Genomic DNA, 24,023 nt, shown 5'->3' on the forward strand with positions numbered 1-24,023 from the left:
GATAGTGAATTACTATCGATTTGTATTACGCAATCAGATTTATTTTAGACTTCAGCTCATTTGTTCCATACGAATTTACAAGGCTGAATCAGGCACTTGTAACGGGGGAGTGCATCGGCTCAGGCCACTAGGGGACCATTTGGTCAGTTTCTACCGTTAGAACTCAATGTTCCTCCACTGGCCACGTTCAGCCCCACAAGTGCCTCGCTCGCTTACTCCCATTGAAGAACTTACTCAAGTGGCCAGTGTGGCTCAGTCCCGTGCTCAATCATCTTCACAATGCACCAGGAAGCTTCTCCCCAGAGGAGGAAACTGAGGAAAAAGAATGGAAGTGGCTAACTCTGTGTCACTCAGCCACTCTGGGATGCCAGGGAGAAGAGACTCCAGAAACCCTGCTGCCAGGCCAGCGACTTAGGCAGTTATCTGCCCAAAGCAGAAGAGGTCGGTCGTGGGCCTCTGCCACACCCAGAACCCACCCGGACCCTGTTCCTCACCAGAGAAGTTGGTCTCGACCCCAGGAGGACTCTGCACCACGGGGCTGCAGGACAGGGACGTCAGCACCATAGCTGCCATCATCTCGTCCATCTCCACTGCATCCGACTTCCTGGATTCAGACAGGTGAGAGCCAAAGGTTACTTCCTGACACAGCTGGTCATGTGAGCATCTTACATTCCTAGATTGTCCCCTCCACGCCTCGACTCCAGTCAGTCAGTGTGTGCTCAAGTAATATTGTTAAATAAAGCATGCAGACCTCTCTTCATTCTTCATGAAAAAGACTCAATTCTGAGCTACACTGATAATATCAGTCAACCCCCGCAGAAGCAGGCTGGTCCCCATCCCACTGCTGACACCCGGAGGCAGTTCCACTCTCCCTTGAATTCCCTTCCTAACTCTAAGTCTGCAGCTTAAAATCAGGAATTTTATTTGGGGGAAAGGAAAATGAGTCCAAGCAATGAAATAAAGCATGGGCATAAAAGACGGCCAGCTAGAATTCAAAATCACCAAAATTACCTTCCTTTCCTCGTTTTATATTTAAATTTAAGAGGGAACAATTACACTAACCAATTCCTTCCCCTCCCCCCAAGATTAATGATGAGGTATTGTGATAGCTTCTGAATGTGAACAGAACCTGGTACATAAGCCAATGAGCAAAACACCCAGAAATACTAAAATAAATCTTCCAGTGAAAATCTCAATGCTTTATACAGCAGAGTTCTATAAAATTTTACACATAATTTTTTTTAATCCATATAAAGTTACATTATTTGGAAATAAAATTAAAGTTATCTATAAGTTAATGCTAAAGTATGAAAAGTCTGTCTGAAATAAATTTCTAGGTGGCTCCTCTATTTCAAAGGACTGTATTATACAATTCATTCTTTACAATTCAGATCCACTAAAATATACGACTGGGCTTGAAGCAGCTAAACGAAAGCTAGTAATGTATTAAATGTGTCAGCATCCCCCTTTTTATATGATTATTTGTATTTTTATTTCCACAGAATGGAAAGACAAATTCTTTGCCAGTATTCCATTGAATTGACAATCACAAATGTTGTTGCTCTGGTCTGGTCTCCAGACACGGGGTGTACTGTCAATAACAATAATACAGACAAACACAGATGGGGCAGGCGGCAGGGCTCAACTGCTTACACATCCTGTATATAAGAATCTCATTGGCAGGGGCTTCCCTGGTGGCGCAGTGGTTAAGAATCCACCTGCCAATGCAGGGTACACTGGTTCGAGCCCTGGTCCAGGAAGATCCCACACGTCGTGGAGCAACTAAGCCCATGTGCCACAACTACTGAGCCTGCGCTCTAGAGCCCGCGAGCCACAGCTACTGAGCCCAAGTGCCACAACTACTGAAGCCCACATGCCTAGGGCCTGTGCTCCGCAACAAGAGAAGCCACCGCAATAAGAAGCCCACGCACCACAACAGGGTAGAACCTGCTCGCTGCAACTAGAGAAACCCCACATGCAGCAACGAAGACCTGACACAGTGATCAATAATAAATAAAAATAAATAAATTTATTTTTTTAAAAAAGAAAAGAATCTCATTGGCAGATTTTCTTTTTTAATCTTAAAATATCAATGTGCATAAAGTATATAACATAGAAATGAGAATATACATATTCTCAGGGAAAAAAATCATGTCATAAAATTCTAAAGCTGGGACTTCCCTGGCGGGTCCAGTGGTTAAGACCGTGCTTCCACTGCAGGGGGCGCGCGTTCAATCCCTGGTCGGGAGCTAAGATCCTGCATACTGTGCGGTGTGGCCAGAAAAGTAAAAATAATTAAAAAAAAAAATTCTAAAGCGAAGTAAGCATACTTCATTCAGCATCGATAGTTTTAAATATCTAGCCAGGGCTCTGCAATCTCTAGACTGAGCCTTCCGCCTGTTTTAGCCTGGCTCACAAGCTAAGAGTGGCTTAACAATTTTTAAATGGTTTTAAAAATCAAAAGAAGAATATTCCTTCTTGACATGACACATGGAAATGACATGAAATTGAAATCTGAGTGTCCGTAAGTAAGGTTTTATTGGGGCACAACACGCCCGCCTGTTTACATACTATCTGTGGCTGATTTCACGTGACCACAGCCAAGCAGAGCAGCTGTGACAGAGATCATTTGGCCCACAAAACCTACGTTATTTACTCTGGCCCATTCTGAACATGTTTGCTGACTCCTGATCTAAGCCATTTTTTTCTCTCTCATCATGAAAAACTAAGACCTAATTTTAGTTTGAGCATGAAAGGGGAAAAAAATAGCCCTTAGCCAGACAAAGCTATATCACCCATAATAGAGTTACAGGGAAGAAAAGACGCCCTTCTGGGTCTTTTCAAAAGGATGCCCTCTCACTGTATCCCATTTGTCCGATATCTTAACTACTAGACACCTGGTTGTTCCACATTCCTTCCCCAACACAAGACATCCCCAAACCCCATACCTCACCACCCATGTGTCTTTCAGAGCCCAGGTTCTGTCACACAAACCTCTTTGGGACATCAATGTTCCTGGAGACAGGCCTGTAGGCTGGTGCCTGGGTTCCCTGCTCGGGAGGTGGCGCCTGGGGGATGGGGCTCTGCAGCTCGGCCGGCCACACCTCCTCCACTTTGCAGCAGATTTGTAACTTCTGGTCCAACAGCCAGACAGTCACCTTATCCTCTGCCCAGCTATGCCACTCCACCAGTCCTGTACACTCTTGACCTCCATACCACACACAAACCTGGGGAGAGAAGAACAGCAGCCAGTGGTCAGCACTTGGGAGTTCTCACTCCACATGTCCCCAGTTCTGGGAGCCGGGAGCCGTATGCCACAAACTGCATTCTCCGACTCATCTTTAATTCAAGCAGATGCTCCCAGGTACCTGCTTCCCACCTGAACACCCAGACTAGCCACAGTGGATTGGTTCTTCCCAAAACAAATCCTTATAAATTTTCTAGATGGAGAGAGCAAAGGTGTCAGTTTCTGGGATTTTTTTTTTTTTTTTAACTTGGAGTCTATACGCAATTAAAGTTAAGTTGTTATCATCTTAAAATAGACTGTTATAATTATAGGATGTTTTCTGTGAGCCTCACGGTAACCACAAAGAAAAAACCTCTAGGAGATACACAAAAGATAAAGAAATCAACGCACAGGACTCCAAAAAAAAAAAAATCAACAAATCACACACAAAAAGACAGCAAGAGAAGAAGAAAGAAACAAAGGAATTACAAACCAGTCAGAAAACAGTTAACAAGATAGCAATACCAAGTCCTTACCTATCACTAATTACTTTAAATGTAAACGGATTAAATTCTCAAATCCAACGAATTTGGAATCTGTGTCCCTCCCTCCTGATTTCTTGCCCTGACTAGCCTCTGAAGTCCTATATATCTGCTGGTCCCCAACTATCGCCTTGAATTGCTCACACCCTGCATTTTTCCCTTCAGAGAATCCTGAGTCTACCTGGGAGCACGATGGTAGTGGTGAAGAAGTAGGCTGACTACTTTCAAGGGTGCCTAGCAGTTGCCAGGTGGCCTCACCTCATAGGAAGAGATGTCTGGATGACACAAGCCTTGAAACAGAGGCAGAAAGCAGAGGCTCTATTATCAGCTCTTGAGAAGGTAATGAAGGAGAAGCCCATGCATCTGGATCTAGTGCCAACATCAGGCACAGGTGATGCCTGAGCCCTGCCACAGGGGAGGAGACACTGGAAAAGGGACTCCAAATGGCATTCCAACTAAACAAACACCTTCATCTCTTGCAAACATCTAAAGGTAATTCAAAGATGCAATCTTATCTGTCTCCTGTAAGTCTGAGATTCTTTCCCTTGTTTTTATAAAGTTGCAAACTGAGACAGATTAAGAGAAACAGCTCTGGCCATGCTTTGAACTGAGGTTCTGAACCGACCTGGGCCCAGAACTGTTGTGGAGAAGCCCTGGGTCTGCTCATTCCCTTGGGAAGCCTGCTGCCCAAGGGCTCATATGGCTGCAGGGAAAAGGTCTGTGCTAAAGCCCGTGCCCAGAGAGTTTCACTCAGGGCACCACTGGGCTGCCAGACGCAAGCCTGGAGAGATCAGACATTTGTCCACTCGGGGATCAACCTACCTTCTGCCCGGGCTGAAAGGCCACCTGCTGGAGGCCTGAGGTGCCTGGAGCCTTGAGGAGTTCCTTGGGCTGCTCCTGGCAGGACGTGTCCTTAGAGGCAAGGAAGGGCTGGGGCGCCGCCCCCTCAAGCAGCTCTGCCTGAGGCTCCAAGGGTGGGGCAGCCCCGGGTGGCCCCAACACCCGGGCGCCCAGGAGGGACCTCTTGCCAAGGCGCCGGGACAGAACGCTGGCCATGCTGCTGCCTTTCCTGGGAGGCAAAGGGGACACAGAGTCCTTTATCCCGTATCTGGAGGCATCAGGAGGCCCTACACGCAGCCGGAACCCGCGAGTGTCCGTTGAAAAGGATGAAACATTTTAAAGTAACTTTTACAACTTTTTTCTTTTTACAAAAGTAACACCTGTTACTAGTAGGACATTTAGAATGCACTGATAAGCACAAAGAAAAACAAATCCCTCAAGAAGCCGCCTCCCACAGATACCCATGTTTCCTGAAGCATTCCAAGCTTTCTTCTACACACAGATTTATATATTTCTATTTCTACAAAAATGGGATCATGGTTTGGTAAACTGAATTTACTCTTATCCTGTGTGGGTTACACTGTATCATTACATGTTATTCTACAATCATACTTTTATAAGTCACACAGTGTTTTCTTAGGCGGATGCATCACTGCAAATTTAACAAATTCCTTCTTCTTCTTCCTGAGGGCTGTACCCAGGGTTGTGTTGCTGAAACTGCTCTGCCCGCAGGGAGCATCTCAGCACACACACCAACGTCCGCTTCCCAGGTCAGGATGCTATTACAACAGCACTAAGAGATGCTCCCACACCAACATCCGCTTCCCGGGTCAGGATGCTATTACAACAGCACTAAGTCAGAGCGGGAGGGGGTCTGTCAGACACTCAGATTCTCAAGCTCAGCTGGCTTCAAAGTTGCCAACAGCCACAGAAGTGAGCTGTGCTAACTATTCCTTGTTTTCCACTTGAGGGAACTAAAGTGGGGGAGCTTAAGCGACTTATTCCTGGCGGTACAGGTAGTTGGTGTCAGAGCCTGAACGAGATCTGGTCTCCTGACTCCAAACCCAGGTCTTCTCAGCGCCTCCCAACTGCCTGCACCCTGCCCCCGACAGGCTCTGGGCTCAGGCCACTCGAGCATTCAGGGCTGATGGAAACGCAGGGCCACAGCCCTGACATGGACCAAGGAGAACCATTCCAGGCCTCTGCACGGTCACCCCACGATGGACAGGAGCTGCTCTGGAAACGGCACACATCATTTCTGCGTGCTCAGAGGCATCAGCTCACCCCCACGCATAATACTCCAGAAAGCAGGGCACTGGGGAGCGCTGTCCTCTGCATTTTATAGGGAAGAAGAGCTAAGAAGGAGACAACACCAGAAAGCTTGGTGTGATGCTCCTTTAGTCAAAATCCTCCTGCCTGAGAGGCGGGGTTCTAACCAGCCAGCACTCTCTAAGCCCCAGGGCAGGGTTTGGTGGGGGGCGGGGGGACACCCCTTGACCTTCATGTGCCTACACCATTCCAGAAAAGAGGAAGTCAATCTTATGGGACCTCAGAGATTCAAAACAGTCAACGAGCTTGCTCTTGGGAAATCCCACCCCTGATCCACAGCCTCCCTGCTAAGCAGGATGCAGGGAAAACACAGTAGATCTGCCTCAGGCTGCACTGTGGACCCCACTCAGAGCCTGCTTCCTCATCTCTAAGTCACAATGCTAATACTCCCCTTATCAACCTTCAAGGAGCAATGAGAACGTTCCAGTAGAAGCCCTCTGGACACAGGCTTCTAAATAATTCTGTATTAGACTAACCTTTCATGTTCTTAAGAAGATGATGAATAATCCCTTCCCCCCTCCCCCATTAGGTAATAAGATATAACCCCCAGGTTATTTGGACAGCTCACCTCTTAACACCTCATTTATGTGTAGACATTGTATTCATACCTAACACTGAAGCGCATTTCCTACGTGCTAGACGCTAAGTGCGGTACTGGCATTTTCTCATTCCACAGGTACCATTAGTGTCCATCCTTATTCTGTTCTCAAAAAAACAAAGACCCAGAGAGATTAAAAGACTTGACCAAGGTCAGGGTAAAAGGCCAAATCAGGGCCCCTCAGGACCTACTGACTTCAAAGTCTGTGTCTTTTTATGACGACACCATGCTCCCCCTCCTCTTTCCAAATACCCTCTGCCTGGGGCCCATGACCTATGGCCTCTACTTCCGTATTCTCACCTCCTTGGACTCCACTGACTTCCATCTCTGCTGTCCATGTCATGACCTGGGTCACAAGGTACTGCCCAGCACCAGAGGGTCAATCTCTGTGCTCACAACCCCAGGCATACCCTCCTCCCTGCTTCCCTCCCCCGGTCCTCAGGCTACTGGTTGCCCTTGTCAGCAGCTTCATTCCCACCAACTCCTCTCCAAGAACTGACTTCCACTGGTCACCCAACAACAGGTCAGAACTCTGCAGTCCCTTCACCCCCAGAAACCAGAATGCCTCGCATCCGCACAGGGCTCGAGGGGTGGATCGCTACCAGGGGCCACAGCTGCTCCCAGGCCTGCTGGGTCCGCTGGCGGAAGGGGAAGAATCAGACCTGGCACCCTGCGAACTCACGCTGCCCCTTCTCCAGAGCGCTCGGAGCACCTCAGCCACCCTGCGGCTCATTCCCTCTGGGTACCGTAGCACACTCCGAATCTCTGCTGCCCCAGGTGCTCTGTTCCCTCGTTAACTCACTTCTCCAGTCAGTATTTAGTCGAGGAACTGATCTGTACAGAGCATATCCCCGGTGCTGTGGCAGGTGTAAAATACTAGGATTTTCATAGACTCAATACCAACACTGTTTCCCTACCTGGAATTCCCATCAGGCTAACTCCACCCCTGTCTATTAAGCTTGGCATTTCCAGAGACTGTTCCAGCGGCCTTTCTCCTCCCTCCCACCCCTCTGCCCCTGGCCGCACCCACGCCAGGAGAAAACTGCACCATAGCTATGGGTTCAAACTTTCTTTGAATAGTTCCATAAACCTTCTTTACTTTTCACCCTTGTCCACAAGTACCTCGGGGCTTCGTTTGGGTCCCATGCCATCTTCTCGTCTCCCGATTCCTGGCCTCCTTCCCAACCATCCCAGCAAAGTATGCTCAGCAGACATCTCCACAATAACAAAACGTGAAGGGTAAAAATAAGTTTAAAAGTTAAGAATAAAGTCGCAAATACAGAGGAAAAGGGTTTGGCACATTTTTATCAGTGTTTTACTCAGAGCTTCAAGGGCTAGAATCAGAGAGTATGGTATCTCCACCATGAATTCCCTAGAAAGCAAAGAGATAAGAAAAAGGTCAAAATCGCAGCATCCTACAGAGTTCCTCTCTAGGTGTCTGGTGACTTTATACTTAGTAACACTCTACTGGAAAGCTTTACTATGTATGTCATCAAAAGGAATAAAAACGTAAGGAGTAAATTCTTTACCACTACCAAAAAAATGTCCAAGCTGATTTGGTGCTAATTTGGTTTTAAAAACTCAGTCACCTACCACCATCCTCGAAGCCTCAAGCCAGAAACAAGAATCTCAAACCCTCAGTTTAATGTCGCTGAGCTAGAAGTGAAGCCACAGTGCCACTTAGAGACATCAGATGGCAGCATCCATCCAGAGAAAGAAACAATCCTGCTCTTGACCCAAAAAAAAAAAAAAAAAAAAAACAAAAAGAAAGAAAAAAACACAGTGGCCACCCCCACTTTCCACAGCAGGAAGTTTGAGGTTTCTACCACTGAAATGAAGAAAGGGTAGTATTTCCAAAATTCCTGGGCTTCCAGACAGAGCCTGAAATATTTGGCTAACAGACTCTGACGATGTTTTTGTTAAGTCTGTTTTTTTTTTTAATGTAAAGAACGCTTTTTATTTGCTTTGTGAAGCTGCACCTTCCAAAGCCTGCTGGATTTGCACAGTTGGTGAACCTGCCCACTTCCGGCTTCTTCCCACATGCATTCTCTGGCCTTTCACCTTTAACTGGCCTGAATTCCACCCTGAAATACCTTTTATTATTTGTTTTATTTATAGTGCGCCCAAATCTTAATTTTTAAAAGCAGAAGAGAAAGAAGGAAGGGAAACTGCCTTTATTAAATGCCTAATAGCACCAGCTTTCGCAAATTGTATCTAATTTAATCCTCAGAGCGACTTAAGATAAACATATGGTCTTTTATGTCTGATGAGGAAACTGAGCCACTGAGAGGTTAGGTTGCCAAGGCTACACAACCAGGAAAGGCAGCCACTAGGGACTGAACTCATGTCTATCTGGTGTCAAAGGGCCTGATACTACCATTATTCCAATAGGTGTGAGATCTCTCAAAATAAAACACTCAAGCTTGCTTTTCACCTACATGGTATTTTTTTCCCCCTATGTCAGTGAACCTCTACAGGAAACAAAAAAAAAAAGAAGCAAAACAAACAAAAAAACAGCCCCAATCCTGCAAGTCTCCTTGTGTGCTTTTTCTTTCCTTGAAAACCCATTCTCCACTTGCATCTTAGCCTCCCACCTACAAAATAAAGGCCAATGCTTTCCTCCAACCTTGTTCAACAGTCCAGGTCACTGTTAATCATTTAGCAGTTTGGGAAGACCTTTATACACAATATTGCCCTCTGAGAGGGTGCAGAGAGATAATGTAATCAATCCCAAAAGTTAAGGGAAATCTTAGCCAAATTTACACTGAGGATTGATAGCATGGGAGTGAAAAAACATGAATCTAGATTAAATGTAGGCTGGGCAGCATGGCCAGGTGTGTTGATCAGCATTACATTAGGAACATGGCTCAACAGATAACACCATCCCTCAAGTCCTTCGGGGATTCGGAAGTGAATTCAAGCACCTACAGAGGTCTGCCATGCAGGCAGGAAGAGCATCCAGGTTAATATAGACTCTAGAGGGACTTTCCAGGACGGCCTGTTACTTTATACCTTAGCTTGAGGGTCCCAACCCCCTCCCAGCACGTTTCTACCAATGTAACCACCGCTTCCTTCAAATCTTTCTTCCCTGATCTCTACTTTGAACTCACCCCCCTATTGGTTTCTTTCTTGGGAGCTATTGATGGTCGATAATAACCAGCCAGCCCCTAACTTGCCATATGGTTCAGGTTCGGCAAAGAGAAATCAAGAAACATCTTTTTCAGGGTAACAATAACAGTGTTTCAACACATAGTCAAATCCAGCTTTACAATGTTACATTCTCGACTTACGAAGTCCTTGACCGAAACATAAACTCATGCTAAAAAAGACTTCCTGGCTGATGTACAGTTTTAAGATATCCCGAGTCCTCTTTGCTTCTCACCCCACCACTGTCACCCACAGGGAGGGGCTGGCTACCCGAGAAGATGTATTTTGGTCCATGTAAAAGAGGTTAGACCTTCTCCAGGCTCAGCAAACATCTTCTGATGCGCTAATAGCCCTTAATGAGGACATCTGCCACCAGTTAAATAACTGGGACCGACAGAATAGGAAAACAAACCCTCTCTGTGGTTCTAAGTTGCAAATTGCCATTTGACATGTCACTGTCGCCGGAGAATCCCAGGTCTCAGCACATCCGTGTGTGTGCGCGCGCGCGCATGCGCTCACGCTCAACGGGTGCTCTCTCCTACCTCCCATGGCAACAGGCCATGACGTCACCGAGTAGCACTTCCAGGACACAGGTCATAAAGTCAAACTGATTCATTACACAACTAATGGGGGTTTTGGTGGTGGGTGAAGTTTGGGGTAAGACTCCCCTTTGCCGAAGCATGGGTGCTTTGCTGCCTCTCTAATGAACAATTTAGGGACCAAGGTGCCGGGCATTACTCCTCTTCCAAGAGTTTCAGGTTCTCCACTAACCTTAAGCTTTCTACTCTATGATCTCCCCTGGTAACCACCGCACAGAACATCGATTTGAGTTTTGGGTTCTTTGGCTAATATTTTGCATATCATTCTTAATCTTTTATCAGAAAGTTGCTAATGTTTTCTTTTTAATTTTATTTATTTATTTCTTTATGTCTGCGTTGGGTCTTCGTTGCTGTGTGCGGGTTTCCTCTAGTTGCGGCATGTGGACTTCTCACTGCAGTGGCTTCTCTTGTTGCGGAGCACGGGCTCTAGGCACACGGGCTTCAGCAGTTGTGGCGCACGGGCTTAGCGGTTCCGCGGCATGTGGGATCTTCCCTGACCAGGGCTCGAATCCGTGTCCCCTGCACTGGCAGGCGGATTCTTAACCACTGCGCTACCAGGGAAGTCCCTAATATTTTCTTTTAAATCTGTAAAGTTTTAACTTCATTTCTTTTTCAATGTGACATTCTAAGCTCATGCAAAGGTCAAAATGTTACAGCACACCACATCTTTTATTTTATAACAGAACTCAGTGGAGAACAGGACAATTCATTTGTCCAAAACAATTCTTTTTTAGCAATTCTTGGCCAGGGACGATCTCTGTTGAGAGATGCCATGTCTGTCCACAGCATATTGATGACTATATGCAAATGCGTCTGTGGGCCTTGCTATCTGAACCTTGGCAGAAAGAGGTAAGCTGTCATACTCCACCATCACCACCCAAATGCTGCCTGGTAGTTTCTTAAGCCTTATTTTCTTCTGGGGTGTCTTCTCCAGAAAAAGTTAAAAAAAAAATTCACTTCACTGAGCATATATTGACCGTTTCTTCCCAGAGGATTTTCTTCCCAGCCTGGCTTTGGACAGAAAAACCTCCAAGGGTAGCCAAGGGCCTGCACTAAAACATCTAGGTCTCTCAAGTTATACATCAGGTCCTGTTACACCATTTTTTAAATGTGTGGTATGCATTTTAGGTTTTCATGATATGAGCTTAAGATCACAGCACTGAGCATATTAGTAATTGATTCAATACCAAGATTTCTAAATCAGCTGTTCAGAGAATGACCATTTGGATTCTCAGGTCATTCTAATTGTTGTCTTCTTCTGAAGTCTTTTTTTTTTAAATATTTATTTACTTATTTATTTATTTGGCTGTGCCGGGTCTCAGTTGCAACATGCAGGATCTTCGTTGCCACGTGCAGGATCTTTAGTTGTGGAACGTCTGAAGGTTTTTAAAAACTGGATTACAGGGCTTCCCTGGTGGCGCAGTGGTTGAGAGTCCGCCTGCCAATGCAGGGGACACGGGTTCGTGCCCCGGTCCGGGAGGATCCCACATGCCGCGGAGCGGCTGGGCCCGTGAGCCATGGCCGCTGAGCCTGCGCGTCCGGAGCCTGTGCTCCACAACGGGAGAGGCCACAACAGTGAGAGGCCCGCGTACCGCAAAAAAAAAAACCACAAAAACTGGATTACACTGCCTCGATGTATAATAGTTTAGACTACCATCATCTGAGTAATAGATGTAACAGAAAAATGGAAGGAGAAAATAAGGGCCCCAAATAGCCGTGCTATTTTCATATCCCAGCAGATGGGCCACAGAAATAGGTCACCTGATCTGGTTACACTGAATTTTCTCCAGCAAATAACAAATGACCCTGATCAACAAATACTTTTGTCGGTCTGACTGCACAACAGCCATTCAATCAAGTAAAAGAGACCATTCTGTTTGCACTGCCGGCAGGGAAGGAAAGCATTTTCACAGTTCAGCCCAGAACTACACTTCCCCTTCCTTCACACCTAGCTCCCCATTTGCTTTCAAAACCACCAGTGCCCTTTATTCATTGCTCTGCTGTGCATACACTACTCCGTATGAAACAAGACAATTCTTAGCACAGTACTGGGCACACAGGGCTCAGTGATCTGTAACTACTTCTATCAGTTCCGACGCACTGCATCTCCCTTAGACGGCAAGCCCTTGCTTATCCCATCAAATTTATGATTTTGAAGAGATGCTATTCCCATAGGTGAGGAGAGCCCCAGATTTAAAAAATAATGTGTTGTAAGAAATAAGACCTGCTGCTCGCCTGAAAATGAAGAACAGTCATAGCGTCTTAGTAGCGCTTCAGTGTTTCAGACTCGGTTCTAAGATAGCAGTGTTTTCTTGAAAACAGGTAGAGAATGCTTTATAAGGAAGCAGGGATAAGTAAAAGCATGCCTACGAACGTGCCATGTGAGAGGGAGAGATGATCCAGCACTGTTTTCGTACGTGCACGGGGCACGCACGCATGTGTATACATGTGGGTGCCTGCACTGTGGTTAAACCTGATTTGGCTGTACCAAAACTATGTGAGACGCAGGAGGCACGGAGATGCATGACTGCTGACTCAGCATCCTACCCAGAGCCAGCAGGAAGGAGGGAGCCAGCCAGGAGCTGAGTATCTCCGCAAGAACAAGCCTCCGAGAACTGACAGTTCCCTGCAGCAGTTTGCAGGGTAAGCTTCCAACCTGAACGTTAACCGCCAACGAATGCCCGAATGGCATTTGGGTTTACAGTCACTTTGATACACACATTCAAGGCTTCCTTTTTTTTTTCTGACCTCCTGGCAACTCAAGGAAACAGGGAGGGACAATTTAATCCCAATTTTACAGCTCAGAAAACTGAGGGTCCTCCAGAAGGCCACTGATTTGCCCGAGCTAGCCAGCTGGGGTGTCTGCAGCTTTCCCGGCCCCTCCCTGGACTCGTTCTCTCTTCCCCTCAAGGGGAGACCCAGCAGCAGGACAGGGGCTCGGGCTGGAAGGGCTCCAGAGTTCCCAGCCCCAGTGCCTTCACATGGCCTTGTCTGATCCTCACAACGAACGCTGTGAGGAAGACAGCGTGAGTTTCATCGGGAAGAAGGGATCTATTAGAGGCACTTACAATAATGAAAAGAGAAAGCTGGCAATAAAAGAACCACCCCCCAAAATATAAAACACAGAGGGGAGAATTTAAAACGCCTGACAGTCCAGGACCCAATAGTGTAAGACCCTGAGTGGTGGACACGCCAGAAGAGTTCTGTGATCGTGATGCCTGAGGTGCCAACCCCGAGATACAAGAAAAGGGCCCCTTATGTTCTCCCCACTTTGAAGGCAGAGAAATGCAGGCTCGCTCTCGCTCTAGTTTTTCACTGAAGTGGTTAAAGCAGAAAAACTATACGGAACTCAACAGTCATTTGAATGAATGATCACATTCCCCGACTATGCTAAATAAACAGACGGTGGGGGGGCGGCAGTTGTAGGGAAGGTGAGAGCCACCTGGTGACTTTCCCGGCTGGAATCAATAGGTAATAAAAAGGCAGCAGCCCTCTACAGGGGTGGATAATCAGAGCACACAGGGCTGCAGGTGCCCGAGAAAGGAACCACCTGGTCCGGGGGCCGGGCCAGGAGTGGGAGATGCAAAATTATAGATGAGAAACCATGCACACGCAGACAGGATGGGCCAACGAGAGACACCAAACCAGAAGAGAGAAACAGGTATGGGAAGGGATCAAGGTGCCCAAAATACCCCTCCAGGATCCAAGTCTCATCTGGGAGCCACCGGTGCCAAACCAGCCAGTGGGAAATCAAAGTGTAATCTTGGCAGTTATAAGTCACAAGATAAGAAACACGTGCTGTTGGGATGACAGAACATTCTAGTGGCTGATAACATTTAAAAACCTGAAATAAGAGCTGGGTGCCAGAATTCGTTCCAAGACCAGGAGGGCTGACCAGCCAAGGGAATAGATGTGTCTAGCCAGAAGGGCGATAACAGGCTTCCACGGATCAACTTTTAATCCAACTTCTCCCTCCCTTCTGACTTCCCGGCTGACTGTACAGGCTTTCTGTTTCAGGATGGCAGTGGCTCCTCAGGCTGTCACTCTATCACCTTCTCCCGGGAGACTGCTCTGATCTCCTGGGATTGCAGCATCTCCCCCAGCACCAGCGGGAATGCTTCCCATCCCCCAGGAATGCTGTGGCTGAGGGGAAAAAAACAGTCTGGATACACCTGAGCAACTGAAACTGGCTCCTCAAAATGGAAACAGAATGTGCAAGAGAAGCTAACCCCGGGCACACTGCCGAGGATGCCTCTCCAGGAAAAGGGCTCGTGGCAGCCCATCACCTTGACCTGTGTGACTTTCGGCCACAAGCCACCACCTCGGAGCCTCAGTTTCCTGCCTTGCCGTGAAAAATGAGAACAGTGCCCAGCATGTGAAAGGATCTCAACAGATGTGTTGCCTCCGCTGTTCCCCGATTTCAGACCAGCACCAGACAGGTAAATGACACGGTGGGCCACTCGGAGAGCTTAGGAGCCACTGTCCCGCTGGCATCCGGAAACTGAGGGTGCAAAAGGATATTCAACCCGAACCAGTAACACAACTGACTCTAAAGGGAATCAAGAAGTTGACCACGGGTGAGCCGCTGATTAACTGAAATCTCAACAGAACTGACTTCGGCAAGACAGGGGAACCGAGAAATCCAGCATATTCCATTCAGAGGCCAGCTGGCCACAGTGAACCAACCGCAGGGCTCCCTGCTTCGAGAGCTCAACACCCAGCCGGCCGGCTCTGCCCTGTGGCCCAAAGCAGAGCCCACGTGACCCGGCCCCTCACCTTGCTCTCAGCACACAGGTCCCAACCCTGCCCTCCTCTTCCAGCTGAAATCTCCATCTTGGTGCCCTGCCCAGGGTGGCTCAAGGCCCACTGGCAGGCCTCCCCGAGGCGGAGCGTGACCATCCTCTGCGAGCGCTCCCCAAATCTGACGCTCAGTCCCGGGTTCCAGCTGTCCCAGATCTGGATCCACATTCACCCGTGCAGACCTACACAGCACACAGGGCAGCACCGACTCACCAGAAACCCAGGGCAGGGGGAGCCGCAGAACCAAAACACCAGCGTTCTAAATAATCTGCCGGTACTCGACACATGTGCAGGCTCTTGCCGATGAACTGAACAGAAGAATGACGGAGCCTCAGCTTCAGACCCTGACTTTAGAGAACTTTAGGCCTTGCTGAGCTTCTCCTGCATCAAACACCCAGCACTTGTTTATTAAGGCACTTAACACGCTCCAGAGTGACATTCATAGATCTGTGCTGTATAATTAGTGTGAGGCCACACTTTGTATTCTAAGGACAGACGGAGAAGAATCACAGATGCGTTGGAGATCTCCAGCTAGGGAACGAACTGGGTTTAGAATTTACCATCCAGAGTCCACCACCCCTGCTCATTCATCCAGGGATTCTTCTCCAACACGCAGGCCAAAGTCCTCAGGGGGCCAGACAGAATTGACTGTGGGGCTAAACGGAGCCCTTCCCAACACCCACCCTTCCAGCCAAACCGTGTTGAAGCATGGGGCCACACACTCGCACACCCTTAAGCCTGCCCCATTCTTAGAAAACAATTGCTTCGTGTCTGAGCCCACCTCATGTATGCCCGGCCTGCATTAAATCTAAGCTTGGAACTGACCTTGTAATGGGTCTTCATTAAGATTTAAAATTAATGTACCCTGTTCCCTAGCAAGTCCCCTTTCTCAGGATCTCCCCTAGAGAAACACTGACGTGTGTGGCAAAGAGGCATGTACGGCCATGTTTATTGTAACAGCGTTTGTAACAGCAGAGGATTTGGAAATAACTTAAATGGCCATCAATTAGGCTAAATCAACGGACAGTTTAGCCTTCTGATTCTAAGGAAGGCTATGCAGGAGTTAAACAAAATCAATAAGACCTATACATATTGACAGGAAGCCATCCCTGAGATGTCGTGGGGTGGAAGGGGCCAGCACACTACTTACTACTCCCAGTGCACTTAGCTTCTTTTAAGTTCTTTAGGTATAAATGCAAGTATGTTAAGCATTTGGAGAATACCAACAAACTCGTAACAGTGGTTAACCTCTGGGGAAGGGCTGGGATTAGGAGTGGTTGTCAAGGAAGATTTTGTTTGCTCTGGAAGGTCTGCATTTTTTTCCCCCTACAGAGAATGTGTTCAAGTAGTACTTGTGTAATGCAAATTTCATTTCACCATGTAATTTTTTTTAAAAAGCAAGAAACTGACCCTGCTCTGTACATTTCAGTCACGTGTTTGGGGCAATTTCTAGTCCAATCTCACACACGCTTCCTGGGAGGCTGAGCGCTCAGCAGTGCAAAGCAGTGGGCTCTGCAACACAGATCTTGTTTCAATATTAGAAGCCCAACTCTGTGACTCTGTGGACCGTTCAGTTTATACACTAGTTCAAGGAAGAGGCAAGAAAAAAGAGAAAGGCCTGTCAGGGGACTTCTGGGTAATTCAAAGGGATGTCCTAGGAGCGATTTCAGTTCTTCTAGTTGAGCATTCCAGCTCTCCAGCACCACACACACACACGCAGGCACGCACATGCACACGCACGCGCACATGCGGACTTGCCAATGATGGCAGCCCTCGCCCAACCACACGTAATCCACACCAGGCCTAGCCGGCTGTGCCTCTGACTCTTCCATCCGGGAATCAGGATTTCTAACATAAATTCAGATCCTGTGGGCTAATGAGAAGGAAGACTCTGACCACCACATTAGAAAAGCTCCAAAATATCATTTACTCCCCCAGGGCCACCTAACCACACAGAATGCTGACTTTTCAACACAGACACTCCTCCACCTCCACCTCTTCAAGACACTACGTGAAAAGTCCTTAGAAACACAAAATTCTAATATTAAGGACCTAGGGTAGGCAAAACTAACCTAGGGTGATAGACATCAGAGCTGTGGTCCTTCCAATCGGGGGGAAGATTCACTGGAAAAGGTCCCATGGAACACTTCGGAGGTGACGGAAATGTTCTGTCTCAAAATGCATTCGTCAGAACTGATCAAACAGCACATTTCAGATCTGAGCATTCCACTGTATGCAAATTACACCTCAATTTAAAAAAAAACTACCCCAGTACAGTTTCTCTGCTAGCTGCAGCAGAACTTTGAGCTGTCGTATCAGACATCTGAAATCTCTGTTGTGCTATGTAAAGAGCACAAGTACCATGGCGACAGTCACCATAAAAATAGATAACAAGATTAAAATGGATAGAGGACACAGGAATTTAAGAACGGCGCACCAGGAGCAATTCGTTTTCGGCAGAAGAAAAATAGAGGACAGGGAGTTTTTCATTCCCCCTGCACTTTGAAAAACAACCATTGAGTGTGGTTGTTTTTACTAAAAGAGTTTTATGGCTTCCCAGTACTCAAAGGACAAAAAAGGCTGAGAGCTGTTACTTCTTATCATATTTTGCCTTAAAAAAAAAAAGTATGATACCCGAAGTTTTTCCCATACCCACTGTTCTGTGGCCCAGGGAGCCGATTCACAGCAATGCGACAAAGCACAGATGACGTACCATATACACTGCGTGAGGTCCAAATGATACTGAGATAAAGGCGGCCTGGGCCCTTTATCGAGTGCACAAAGACTTCCAACTTTAGTTCCAATTACCAAGTTCTGCCTACGTTTTTTTACATACATCGAAAACTGACGCCCCCTAGGTGTGCACCCTGAAATTACTCCACATGAAGAGAGCACTTTCTTGCCCAATACTGACTTTTTTCAAATGCCAAAATGTAGGCATGAATCACTTGGCGACAGAAATCTTGTGTTCTTCTCCAAAAGATGAGATAAACCTCTGTTCTCCTTGTGGAGTTTCTCCAAGAAATGTTTGCTAAGTGACTTAGCCCTTGCAGTGTCCCCAGCAGCAAAAGAAGTAATCCAAAAATATCAGGAAGAAAATCTAAAATTTTTAAATGATCAGGGTGGATTCTAAATAAACCATATATTTAAGTAAAATTTAGGCAAAATTAAACGTCCACGTGTAAGCTACAAATAATAAAAGTGCAAAAACAAAAAAAATTTTCATTCAAACCACAAATTTACTGTCGGATAGCAACTAAACATATGCGTTCCTGGAAAATCCCACACAAAAGTTTCTTTAAATCTGTCTCGTTCCCTCTCTCACTAAGCCTACAGAGCAATCACAAGGTTCAGACTCGTCCCTGATGTTGGGATGGTTTTTAACGTGCTGCACCTGGTGATATAAATCTGCAGTGGAGAAAATGAAGGAGGAGATGGTCAAGGACACTCCCAGATCCTCCACAGCCAAGCAGAGGACCCAGGAGTCAGTTAAAGGTCCCCATCTTGGTTCATTCATTATACTGAATACAACCAGCCAATAAACATATTAGTCTTCCATATGTCGATCTGTTTTATTTATTGTTATTTGCCATTTTCCACCCTACACCCACCTTCTTGCTTTTCCTAAAGACAAAATTCCATTTTCAGCAGCCCTGGGGCCACAGACTGAGTCCTGACCCACCTTGGAATAGTTCTCTTCCTCCTTTCTAAAATAACCCCAGAAGATCTCTTGAAAGTGTTAGGACCCACTTATTAACATTTTTTTAAAGAGCTTAAAATGATGATTTGACCCCAGTACTACACACTAGAGGCATATTCCATATTCCACATTATCTTTCAGCTTTGACAAGTCACACAATAACCCAAGAATTAGAAAGGACTCTGGAGGCCAGCCTAATTCCTGTTCTCTTCTACAGCACCCCGAATCCACAGCATTCAGCCCAACCTGAATACCTTCAATGATGGGGAGCTCACTACTCCATGGGCAGACACTTCCACTGTTGGTCAGGCCTGCCAGCAAGAAAATTCCTTTTCTGATAGAACTGAAATCTGCTCGCCCAGTCTTTAGGGTTAAAAGGAACCTTAAAGCTCATCACCTTCGTGTAATCATTCAGTGGATAAGGAATCATGTAATGCAATCATTCTACAGAAGAAGAATCTGAAGCTAGAGAGGATAAAGCAGTTGTCCCATCCATCGGTCACACTCCAACACCAGAGCAGAAATGAACAAGTCGACTCTTTCCTATACCTCATAACAACGAAAATATTTGAAAAGTGCTATTGTGTACCCACCCCATGAATGTACTCCGGTCATTCCTGATCCCACAGCATCCTAGTCTCCTTCCTGTGGGTGAAGCCTTGTTTGTTCATGTTTCTTTTAAATCATGGTTCCCCAGTGTTCCGAATGTCACATGACCAGCAGAGGTCATTAAAACTAGACCCTGTGATTGGACTGATGAATTTCTGATCCAGTTATGAATGGGATTCAATTTCTAAAAAGCCTCATCCCACTCAGGGCTCACATTTAACTCATGAACAGAACAATCTCAAAACTTTTTTCCCAGGCTTCCCTGGTGGCGCAGTGGTTGAGAGTCCGCCTGCAGATGCAGGGGACACAGGTTCGTGCCCTGGTCCGGGAAGACCCCACGTGCCGCGGAGCGGCTGGGCCCGTGAGCCATGGCCACTGAGCCTGCGCGTCCGGAGCCTGTGCTCCGCAACGGGAGAGACCACAACAGTGAGAGGCCCGTGTACCGAAAAAAAAAAACAAAAACAAAAAAACTTTTTTCCCACATGATCTGCCCCCTCCTCAGCACCTGGAGGACCACCAGGGTTACACTGTGCTTGTCTGTTTACCTGTCAGTCTCCCCCTTTCAATCAGATCATCAACTTCAGGTCAGGGACTGAGTCTTCTTTTTTTGACTCCAGTACCTCGTCAGTGCTTGACACACGCAGGTAAATACTCAAGATTAGTCACTAAATGAATCATCTACCTTTACCCATCCTGTCCTTGAATGATAAAGTGTTTTTAAAATAGCAGTGTTCAAGAGAATGAAGAGACAAACCACAGGCTGGGGGAAAATATTTGCAAAAGACACATCTGATAAAGGACTGTTATCCATAATATACAAAGAACTCTTAAAACTCAACAATAAGAAAACAAACAACTCAATTTTAAAAAGGGAGCCAAAGACCTTAACAGATACCTCACCAAAGAAGACATACAGATAACAAAAACAGCACATAAGATGTCATCACAAATCATTAGGGAAATGCAGATTAAAATGAGATACCACTACACACTTAAGAGAATGGCCAAAATCCAGATAACTGACAACACCAAATGCGGGTGAGGATATAGAGCAACAGGAACTCTCATTCTTTGCTGGTGGGAATGCAAAATGGTGCAGGCACTTTGGAAGACAGTTTGGTGCTTTCTTACAAAACTAAACACACTCTTACCATATGACCCAGCAACTGCCCTCCTTGGGATTTATCCAAAGGAGTTGCAAATTTATGTCCACACAAAAACCTGCATACGGGTGTCTACAGCAGCTTCATTCATAATGATTGCCAAAACTTGGAAGCAACCAGGATGTCCTTCAGTAGGTGAATGGATAACTACACTGTGGGACATCCAGATAATGGAATATTATTCAGTGCTAAAAAGAAATGAGCTATCAAGCCACGAAAAGACATGGAGGAAGATTAGATGCACATTACCGAGTGACAGAAGCCAATCTGAAAAGACTATATACTGTATGATTCCAACTGTATAACATTCTAGAAAAAGCAAAACTGTGGAGGCAGTAAAAGGATTACTGGTTACCAAAGGTTGTGGGGAGGGAGGGATGAATAGGCAGAGCACAGAGGATTTTAGGGCTGTGAAAGTACTCTATGTGATACTATAATGGTGGGTACATTTGTCCAAACTCAGAATGTACAATACAAAGAGTGAACCCTAATGTCACCTATGGACTTTGGGTGATTATGTCGCGTCAGTATAGGTTCATTAATTACAACAAATGTACCATCAGGTGAGGGATGTTGATGGTGGGGGGATGTGCATGTGAGGGGGGCAGGGGGTGTGTGGGAACTCTCTGCACCTTCCTCTCAGTTTTGCTGTGAACATAAAACTGGTCTAAAAAATAAAGTATATTTTAAAAAATATACTTAAATATATGGTAGTGTTTTTTCCACTGTGATATACATACACACTATAAGAAATACAAATAGTAAATTTAAAATGTAGAAAAAGAAAGTCACTCAACTCATCCATTTAGAAGTAACCAATATTAGTATTTTGGTATTAGAATTTTTAGTGTATTTCCTTCCAGTCATTTTCTATGCATTTTGTTTCTTGAAGATTTGAAATCATATTGTAGATGCACCTTAACTTTTAGCAGAAACATCTGTCCATGTTATTTTAAAATTATTCCTAAACATTATTTTTAATGGCCATAATATTCCACTATTACGGAATATTAGTGGAATCACTTTCGGATTACTTCCAGCCCAGTCACACCACTGGATATTTAGGTTGTTTCCAATTTTCCATTATAGTTTAAGAAAAAAAAAAAAAAACCTCTAAATAATCCCTGTGCACAAAGCATCATCTACATTTGGGATGTGGTCTCCAGAAGCGGAATTATCCTACCAGAATGTATGAACATTACAATTCAAATTTTAAAAACTAAATCAGACTTTACGTTTATCCCTTACTGAATTTCTTTTTTAAATTTGGGCCCTCATTCTGGATGTCTTTGAACCTTGGTTTATCTACGAAATAAGCAATTCCTCCCACCTCTACGCCATCAACAAACATACCTTCTGTATCTTGATCCACGACACTGGAATAAATGTTGAACAGCTCAAGGCCAAGAATAGAACCCTACGGCACTCATTTTCAGACCCCTTTCCAGGCTGACTCGGTGCCACTAATTAACAGTTTTTGCACATGACTATCAAATTAAATTAATAACACCATTCAGCCCACATTCTACCATTTATTTAATATGGACCTTCATATCTTCAGAAATTGTTAAGTACTTTACTAAAGACAAAGTGTACTACAGCTGCTGCACCATTTCTCTGACCCAGTAACCATCATATAAAACGGGAAATGGGTTCAATTTGATACGATCTGGCTGACTTCTGATTATCCCTGCATCCTAAGGGCACACTTCTTCAAGCAATTAAGCAAAAAGCATTTCAGTTTCTACGTTTTTTTTTCCCCCAAACCTGTATTTTAAAATAATCAGACTGCGTACCTGTATAAAGCAGGGTGGCTCTTATTCAGTCCCTGTCACCTGTGGCTCCCCCAGGGAAGGGCTCTGAATCACAGGTAGTTATGGACCCCCAGGGTAAACCAAACTGTCTCCAGACCACAGAGATCTGAACTTATTCATTTCAGCTGGTCCCAAATCAGCCTAGCTCTCCAGGAGTCATTTGCATTCACACCTTGAACCAATTATCCCGTGGTCACTACGAATCCTGGCTTCTCAATCTCTGGATCCTGGAAGCCTACCCCCGGGCCCATCCTAGGAAGAAGGAAATAAGAAGTGACACAGCCCCTCTCCTTGCTGTTCCTTTATTACTGACTCACAGAACCAAAGCTCCTGAGAATCTAATGTCTTGCGGCACTTGGCAGCCATGACTCACATCTCACCAAGTTATTACCCCGACATCGTTCTCAGAGGATACGTGCCAGGAGCCACCAGCTAACCAGGTCAGCCTGAAGTGGAAAATGACAAGGCCTGAGAGATCTTGGGGTCGCTAGAAATTGGCTTCACCATAGAGAATACAGCCCAAAGCCGTCTCTAATTAGTACCATTCCAGTCATCAGAAAAATATTTCACAGTGCCAGCCGGCAGCAACTCAGAAAGTGCTCCTCACCTGCCCACCTGCCCAAAACAAATCATTTGCACACAAGGCTCTAAGATTCCATGTCACACTCCTACCCGAATCCCTGCGGTGGCCACCCAGAGCCAGGGGCGCGATCCCAAAGTCCCTATTTGGCCTTCGAGTCTCTTGAAAACTCAGGTCACAAACCCAAAGGCCTGCAGGGCTGAGCAGGGAATTGACTTCGACTGGACTGAGGCAACAGAGAGAACGGGAACTGGGACGGCTGGGGGCCCCGGGCCATCTCCCGCCCACAGCGGGCAGCCGCCACTCAGCTGCACAGACCTGCCTGCTCTGACTCTTTACCAGAGTCCCAACTCCAGAGGTTTTCTGGATTGCTCCTAATTTTTGAAGACCTTTGCGTGGTCCCAATGACAACTCATCTGAAGGTTTGAACACATTCTTCGGGCCTCCCGTTTACAACCCTTCCACTGCCCTTTGATCCTAACCGACCTTTCCAGCCTGACGGCTCCCTCCTCTCCCAAGGACCTCTGTTCTTCACTCTTCCGCACACTATGTACACCCCTAACTCCAAGCTGTGGCCCGTGATACACACCCCACCTGTGTGGCACCATGAGACACCCCAAAGGGTTCTTCCCAGACTTCCTTCCCTATTCCAGAGTTTTTCCAAGCCAAACAAGCAAGGCTCCTTCTCCTGAGCCCTACGGCTACTTATTTTTCATCTTGGCCTTTCGTCATCTCGCCTTGCTCCTTAATCACAGGTGGATCCTATCTCTCCTATCCCTCAATCCCTTCCTCATGCTTCCTTCCACCTCCAGCACGACTAAGGGTAGCTCTGCCCAGGTGCAGCTTCCTAAGTACTTCCTAGATATGAAAATGCTCTATAGCTGTTTTTCCAACTGTGAGTTACGATCCATTACAGACTGGTTACATCGACTTAGTGGGAAACAATAAGCATTTTTAAATGAAAAATAATGGAATAGAAAATAAAAGTACCAGAGGAGACTGCACCAAGCAAAAGAGGTAGTACTCATGGACTTAAATTAGATTTTTACATACATGATTGAGTATACTAGGTCATG

At 46.1% G+C, this 24,023-nt stretch overlaps 1 protein-coding gene across 2 annotated transcripts in view; it reads right to left on the minus strand.

Annotated features, from left to right (window-relative positions):
• The window catches only part of ZNF395 (zinc finger protein 395), a 37,384-nt gene that overhangs the window by 8,592 nt on the left and 4,769 nt on the right, over positions 1–24,023 (minus strand). For both annotated transcript variants that reach the window (XM_082842885.1, XM_082842886.1), the window contains 3 exons: positions 4,591–4,837; positions 2,995–3,227; positions 495–604 (listed from right to left, as the gene is read on the minus strand). In XM_082842885.1, coding sequence (XP_082699011.1) covers positions 495–604; positions 2,995–3,227; positions 4,591–4,837 — 590 coding nt within the window. The remainder of the gene's footprint in view (positions 1–494; positions 605–2,994; positions 3,228–4,590; positions 4,838–24,023) is intronic.

The sequence above is a fragment of the Leucopleurus acutus genome, assembly GCF_964270905.1.
Source record: "Leucopleurus acutus genome assembly, chromosome: 7".
Classification (NCBI taxonomy): Eukaryota; Metazoa; Chordata; class Mammalia; order Artiodactyla; family Delphinidae; genus Leucopleurus; species Leucopleurus acutus.